Source organism: Siniperca chuatsi, linkage group LG13, assembly GCF_020085105.1.
Source record: "Siniperca chuatsi isolate FFG_IHB_CAS linkage group LG13, ASM2008510v1, whole genome shotgun sequence".
Lineage (NCBI taxonomy): Eukaryota > Metazoa > Chordata > Actinopteri > Centrarchiformes > Sinipercidae > Siniperca > Siniperca chuatsi.
Window position 1 is genome coordinate 24,214,669 of NC_058054.1, and position 8,070 is coordinate 24,222,738.

General features: G+C 40.8%; 1 protein-coding gene across 1 annotated transcript; it reads right to left on the reverse strand.

Annotated features, from left to right (window-relative positions):
• Nucleotides 1-4,896: 4,896 nt before the first annotated feature.
• On the reverse strand, nucleotides 4,897-8,070 carry LOC122887191. The gene is made up of 2 exons (XM_044220161.1): nucleotides 7,516-8,070; nucleotides 4,897-6,067 (listed from the first exon to the last, which is right to left on the reverse strand). Exons 1-2 carry the CDS (start codon nucleotides 7,974-7,976, stop codon nucleotides 5,497-5,499), a joined length of 1,032 nt encoding a protein of 343 aa, XP_044076096.1. The 5' UTR covers nucleotides 7,977-8,070; the 3' UTR covers nucleotides 4,897-5,496.

Below are 8,070 nucleotides of genomic sequence, written 5' to 3' on the forward strand. Positions count from 1 at the left end.
TTAAAAGTTTTGAGTTACATACCGTTACGTATGTGACTTTCATAACTTAACTTACGTTAGTTACGTGACTTACGTAATGTACTTATTTTAACCCAAACCATGATCTTTTCCTAAACCTAACCAAGTAGTTTTGTTGCCTGAACCTAACCAAACTGCGACCATTTCACAGTGTTAACCACATGTTTAACGTCACGTGATTACGTAACATAGACTACTTGCAGCCTGTCCTCACCTCACAACCCGTCCTCAACTGCCACCAGTAGGGGCGCTAATTTAGGAAACACTCTTGTGGGTCGTATTAGAGGGTAGGAACAAATGAGGTTGGAGGACTGTAATTTTCAGTTTCAAAATTGCTTTGCAAACTTTTTTTCTTGAATCTGTGTGCTCGTGCAATGTATGTGCACGCCGCAGATCAGACTGTGTAGACTGTGTTTTTGCAGTGCGTTTCTGTATTTGGTTGTGTTGTGTGTTTTTGCAATGCGTTTATATATTTGGCTGTGTTGTGTGTTTTTGCAATGCGTTTATATATTTGGCTGTGTTGTGTGTTTTTGCAGCATGTTTCTGTATTTGCAGCTTGTTTTCAAGCTGTCAAGATTATGAAGACAAATTCTTGATTTGCTTGTGTTTTGTCTATTTGCATGTGTTTTCTTAACTTGCAGTACGTTTGCCCTTTTCAGCCACCGTATATACCACCATATTTTATGTTACTGTACCTGGGATAGGATCCATGTCGTATATACAAAAGCTGAATTTGCTGGCAGAAATATGGTAATATTGGCCAGAGTTTATGATTTATTGCTAGGTTTCAAAATAATTATTCTATAATTTTGCAACAAAGCAGTAAACTTAGAGCAGAATTTTTGACCGTGTCCAAAAAAAAAGTTTATTTCATGTAAACCCTATATCCCTGGTTCAAAACTGTTGTTTTTTCAAACTACCATTCAAACATGGGAAAATTCGACATATTCAATTTGTAATCATTTGTTCAAAGTTAAAATTCAAACACTGTACTCCAGCAGGGAGCATTCCTAAAATCTGAACCAATAGCCTACAGTAAACTACTGACTCACTGAGTCAGGAGTGTAGACTTTACGTTAATATAAGGTGTAGTGGGGGGTTAAGGGTGTATGGGAGTCAGTGTCAGTGGGGGTCCTGGGCCTTATTGATGAGACCAGCTGTGGATGGGAAGAAACTTTTCTTGTGAAGTGAGGTTTTGGTCCTGATGGACATCATTGGAGCTGATGTTCAGTTCCCACTTGAAGACCAGGGTGATGATGGTGCCCAGGAAGCAGAAGGACTCCACAGTGTTTACTGGGAAGTCACGCAGGCTGATGGGGGTGGGTGGGGCTGGGCTCTTTCTGAAATCCACAACCATCTCCCCCTGCTTGAAAGCATTGAGCTCCAGGTTGTTCTGGCTCCACCAGGTCACCAGATGGTCAATCTCCCACCTGTAGGCAGACTCATCCCCACCAGAGATGAGCCCAATAAGGGAGGTGTTATCTGAAAACTTCAGGAGCTGAAGACTGGAGGTGCAGCTGTTGGTGTACAGGGAGAAGAGCAGAGGGGAAAGGACACAGCCTTGAGGGCATGTTTTCCCAGCCTCACATGCTACCTCCTGTCATGACTTCAATTGCAAATTCATTGACACATTGAAAATACTACTGGGCATACAGTGTATACCTACACATATCACATACATAGACTACACTAGTCATTTCCCCATTTTAAAACCACTTATAAATCCAAATGACACCCAGATAGTAAGTAAGCAGTTGCTGGAGTTGCATTGAAGTTGAAATTGGACAGAGTAACATAAGTTCAAAACACAAAATGATCTCAAAGTGTCAAACAAACCAACAGATTAAGCAAGTAAGGAAAAAATGAACACTACATCAGACAACGTCAAAACCTCAGCTCAGGTAGTTCCAGCTGTGAGATGTGTGCCAGCGTCGAGTTCGCTACGTTACACAAGCTCTCTTAGTTTTTTAGTCTAATAAACAAACAAAATAAACTCACAAAATGCCAAGACCAATTTTCCGTTGGTCTCGGCAGCTGTGTTCGGTTCTGGTCTGGCCATGTTCACTGAGAGGCTGCTGATCCCAGCCCATTGCCCGGCTCCGGTTCTGGTGCCCATTCCTGACTCATTCAGCTAATAGGACCGCTAAGTTGCTGCACGGCTAACTGAGCTAACTGAGCTAACTAGCTAACGGCAGTTAGCAGTAGTTATGACATCCATCCATCCATCCATCCATTTTCTACCGCTTGGTCCCCGTTAGGGGGTCGCGGGTGACTGGAGCCTATCCCAGTGACTTCGGGCCTTAGGCAGGGCACACCCTGGACAGTGGCCAACTCGTCGCAGGGCGAACACAGACACAGACAAGGACAGACAACCATTCACTCACACATTCATTCAATACGGGCAATTTAGAGTTATCAATTAACCTACACATGCATGTCTTTGGACGGTGGGAGGAAGCCGGAGAACCCGGAGAGAACCCACGGTAACACGGGGAGGACATGCAGACATGCAGAGATTGTGTGATGTTGGTCCGGTCCGGGAATCGAACCCACGAACCCACGATCTCCTTATTGGGAGGCAGGAGCTGTAGCCGCTCTGCCACCGTGCACCCTAGTTATGACATGATATGTGATATGTTGCCCCCTGTTTTTTTTGGAGTATGAATTCGACAGGTGGAGAGTCCTCTCAATTCTTACATATTGCCCCTTTAAAGATAAAATCTTCAGGTTCTTCATCAGCTGTAGCGTTGTACTGAAGAGAGTTCCTCAATTGAATAAAGGAATAACTTGTTGAGCCCCAGTTGTCGTTACATGAATATACATGGGCACAGCCAACACAAAACTTTGCGTCTAAAAGGTACACTTTTTATACCAGAACAATGTGTGATGGTTTACAGGTTACATCATCTAAAGATGCGACAAAGAAAGAGACTGTCTCCGTCCTAAGTTGTCAATATAAGAAGAACAGAGACTTCTGGGACATCTTATGTTAGCAACCAGTGCCCCATAACCCAAAACAACATACTCACAGGGCCTGAGGCCTCCTTTGTGAAACCCTACTTAAGTCAAAGTGTCATAAATTCTATTACACCCATAAACCCCTAAGTCACCCCCAAATTTCTCCCACACTGCAAACAAGTAACCCAGAATCAAATTAACTGCTGTGATGTCTTCTGTAAAGTGTTTTTTCCCCAATTTGTCCAAAGATTGGTCATCAGTTATTAACTGCTTGAGGTAACTGCTTGGTGAGATAAACAGATGATAAAATCACACAAGCTGACATAGAGTACACACATTCAATAGTGACAAATAAAGTGGCTTTGACGAATAAAGCTGGAATGGGCCCTGAGTCTGACACCCACTCTCTCCTTGCCTGCTTAGCAAGGGTGTCAAACTGCACAGCAGGGACAGGGCCACCTACCCCCATGCCGTATTACGTTCATAGCTAATTTCCAGCTCAGTACATGTAAATGGTCAGTAAATGGTATAGCTGGAAAATCTCGCTAAAATACAGCATCTCTATATTTTAAACTGATGAAATGGCTTTACAAAAAAATTTCTCGATTCAGAAAAATAATTTGAATTTACCAGTGACCAGCCTTTCATAATGCTGTCAGCTTTTAGTTCTTTCCACAATTTCTCATTCCCCAGACAAACTGAAAGTACTGATATTTAGACAATACAACAGTACAGTGAGAACAGGGGAAACATGTTAATGTGATTTCTTGCTATTAATCATATCATTGTGATGAAATTGGTCATTGTTCCTTCAATAATAATAGCAGTTAAACCAAAGAATGAAATGCTTTGTTAATTTCTGTATTATTATTCCACTAACCCAGTGATCAAAGATAAGAAGCTTCATTCATGTTGCAGATTATTGTTGTTTTGTGCTTTAGCTTTGATTGATGTTAAAGTCTAGTCTTGTTAAAGACTTTTTAAGTGTACATTTTCATTACATATTGTCACATTGAAATATATATTAATGATAATTTCCCCCAAATACATGCACACACACGTATTAATATGTGCTTGAGCATGCATGTGTGCATACAAAGAGGTTACTTTAGGGATTTTTTTCTCAGACACTGTAGGTCCCTTAATGTCAACCCATTGCTTAATGTATATGTTGGCATGCACATGTGCAGATTACTGTAGGTATACTATTTATATTGTAAAAATATGCACAAAATTATGTTCATTATTATTATTTTTGCCCATTGGTGGGGATAGTGGGGTAAATGTTGCAGTGTTGCAGTGTTGTTGACTCGATAAGGATTTTTCCCCCACTCCAGCTTATGCTTTTTCACTGCTGTGGTGTAATTGTTTTTAAAAAGATATATACACATTGTCTGCATTCACTTGCATTTGTAGTTTCATCTTCAAATGGAGGCTCTGCCCTTCATTTACCCATTGCCATGGTAAATCATATTACTGTAGCTAAATTGATATTCATGGTTCCCAGAGGATGTGTCCCAATGAGTGTTGATCCCCTGACCTTTTTTGTAGCATCCCCTGCAGGTCAAGTTTTCACTTATCCAGTGAAATGTCTCAACATCTACTTTGTGGATTTGCACCAAATTTCATACAAACATTCATGGTTCCCAGATGATATATCCTTATGACTTGATGATGATGCCCTGACATTTCCTCTATTACCTGAGGTTGACAATTAGATGGATTGCCATGAAATTTGGTACGGACAACGTGAAAAGACACAAACAAACAAATATAGATTTATACATTTGAATGCATACACCTGTATGTTTTTACAAATTTGGTAGCGTTAAGGGAGTTGAACCAAAATATAGACTTCTGTTAGGTGTTACTCATGACATCTGTCATTTTTTTACTTTTTGAAGACAGAATAGAGGGTAATGACTTAAACTGTATATTTATTGACACATTGTAAATCCTACTGGGCACACAGTGTATACCTACACATATCACATGCATAGACTACACTAGTAATTTCCCAAATTTTACAACCACTGGAATTCCAACTGACACCTTGATAGTGAGTAGTTGCTGGTGTTGCAGCACTGTTACTCCCAATCTATAATTTTACAAAATTGAACAGTAAGTAGCAAAATATCAAAACAAAAAGGTTCTTAAAGGGTCTCACAAACAAGCAGATTAAAAAGTTCTCAAAATGTACAGTAGAACAGACAATCATCTAGCAACTTCAAAATCATATGACGGATTGCATTCTGACTACTCTGCCTGGTTTTTCCTGCTTCGTGTCCACAAACCTTTTATTAATAACCAATATGACTTTATTTGACCCCTTCCCCTAGTTTCATATTCCACACATACTTTATCTTGATTTTGCTTAATTTCTCTTTTCTTTTTGGCTAAAAGTAGCATGACAACAATTGCAGCATATTGAATTTCTACTTTTATTTATATTATATTTGCATATATACTGTATATATAGGAATATTTGTTTCATCCATATTTGGACAGTTGATCAGTAAACTACTCTGCCCATTTTCTGAGTGCATTGGCCTTCAGGTCAAGATCTTCTCTTTGAGCTATCAGTAATTCACGTTCACGATCAAAATCAAAGACGGGGATGTTGATGACGTCTAGCCAGACTAGCCTGGCAATGAAATGCAACCATGTCTTTGGTATGTGCCCATTGAATGGCTGGCATTTTTTAAAAGCTTCTTGTGTGTCATTTGATTTCTGCACTTCAGCCAAAAAATCTTTGCTAGCTGCCTCTGGATCGCAGTTGAGATTGAAGATAACAAAGTTTTCCGGGGGAAGAAGGCGTCTCTTTCTGGTTTTGCTGACATGAGCTGCATCAACTCCAGTTTCAGTGGTGCTTTCTGTAGGGACTAGATTTCCTTTTGCTTTCTGTAGTGCCTTAACGGCGACTTTATCTATCTTATCTACAACTGCAGAGTTGGTAATACGGAGTAGGTGAATGCCCAAACTGCTTTGAAATAACTGCCCAAGCTTGATGTTGACCCCTATGATGTCATCATCGCTCTTGCTCTTGTTTTCTTCCACAGTTTGCTGGTCTATCATGAGCTGCTTGAAGTACCTTGGTAAAATAAACACACACACACACACACACACACAAGAAAATTAAGAAATTAAAAAATGCGCAAACTGACAGAATACTGTACATGCATTCAATAGTGGCAAACTAATTTTGTTTTTCACATGTGCTTACAAATTAACATGTACACAACAAGGGGCTGTAACTTTTTATTCAAAATTCAACTAGGTGGGAAAATTAAATATTAGATCTGAAATCAGCTGTGTAAGTGCAACCGGCTGTGCCTTGAACTCCAAAGGCAACCCCTCTTTCAACATGGCTGGACACTGGCAGAGGCTCAAAATTTAGCATGTCGCAGCTTATGTACACAGGAAGCGTTTCAGTTGAGTTTTTCAGTTGTTCCTCTCATGTGCATTTTAACGGAACAGATTTACTTCTATTTTAATCAATACAGCTGTCTACATAGGGCAGCCACGTAACAGCTGCGTTTCATGTGTGTAGCTGCTACCCAAAGCGTATTTTTACACTTCAAGTCTATTTTTTTCTGTTTTACATGTGGGATTGTGTAGTTACTGGGGTCTGAGCACTGCCAAAATGCAAGAGACCTACACACAGTGCTCTGCGTGCCTGAACGCATCCTGTGTAGTCACTGACTGAGGACGGAAGCTGCTGCTGCTCTAATGTGCTGCTTTCACTATGCAGGCTGTGTAGACGTGACAAAGTTAGATCTGATTCAACTCTGCGCAAAGCAAACATGGTGGGATAGATTTGTGGCTGGAAACAAATACATGTACGTCTTGCACAATTTGTTATAGAAATTAGTGGGAAACGAGCCACAACACATTTTAAGGCTACGTGCGTCAGTTCAAATTAAGTTGAACAGATTTGATGTTGAATTGAATTTTTTTTAAAGTGCCAGCCCTTCAACACACATTGCTGTTTAGTGACCTAGGGTCAAGACCTAGGGTCAAACAGACTAACCCAAACTATTTAACTCCTCCCTCTGAGGGTTAGTCTGTTTGACCCTAGGTCTTGACCCTAGGTCACTAAACTGAACATTGAGCATTACATCTCCGCCATAATTAATAATAATTGTGCAATATTCTGTGTACTACTCGCGTGCAATATTAGTTTTCCCAAGTTAGTTTTTCTTATTTATTGTATTAATATCATATACCTCTATTACTCTTGACAGTACATGCACCTCCGCTTATTACTATTACTTATTACATATTTGGTGACACTGTATTTTATACTGTACTTTCTTCATCAACCAGTAAACCCACTTGGTACTCGACACTTAGTTTATCTTATACTTATACCGACCTGATACTTAATTTATTTTCTGACCTGTTTTATAGTGTTTATAGTGTATCATATCGTTTTCTAGTACTTCTCCTGTGTGACGTAAAGGCAAGCTACTGTAACAAAGAGTTTCCCTACGGGGATCAATAAAGTATTTCTGATTCTGATTCTGATTCTGTACCTACCTCTCTGACTCATCTCTCATCCTGGTGGGGTTGTTTGCAATGTGGGGTACCAGCCTCAGGTACTCGCTGACTGTGTAGACCTGCGGTGGGTAGTAGCCTCTCAGGTCTTTGACAAATAAACCTGGAATGGGCCCTGAGTCTGACACCCACTCTCCCCTGACCTGTCTGGCAAGAGTGTCAAACAGCACAGCCAGGGACAGGGCCACTACCCCCACCCCGCCAAGAGTGACATTGCCCTCCTTGCCAAAAGTGGTCTTCAGGCCCTGGGTGAAGTCATCCAGCTGCTTGGGGGTCAGGGAGGACTGCACTGCCGTGTAGTGGTTCCTCAGGTGAAGTGAAGAGTTGATGGACAGCATGTTGCTGAAAAAAGGACTGGGGTTGTAGTTTGGGAAAGGGCAGATATCTCGAGCGACAGAAGCCAAATGTGCTGCGTCCTCGGCAGGGCACTGCATGTTCCCCATCTTGATGTGAATTTTTCTAAGAATGATCTCTGCGAGAGAAACAAAATACAACTGGACAGTTCTGTGCGTGTCTGTCCCTGGGTATCATTAAAAA

Excerpts from the sequence above, each read along its gene's own strand:
- LOC122887191 (XM_044220161.1), bottom strand. The coding sequence starts at position 7,976 with ATGGGGAACATGCAGTGCCCTGCCGAGGACGCAGCACATTTGGCTTCT. Across the intron at positions 6,068-7,515 it reads ATGAGAGATGAGTCAGAGAG|GTACTTCAAGCAGCTCATGA; the intron begins GTAGGTACAGAA and ends TATTTTACCAAG.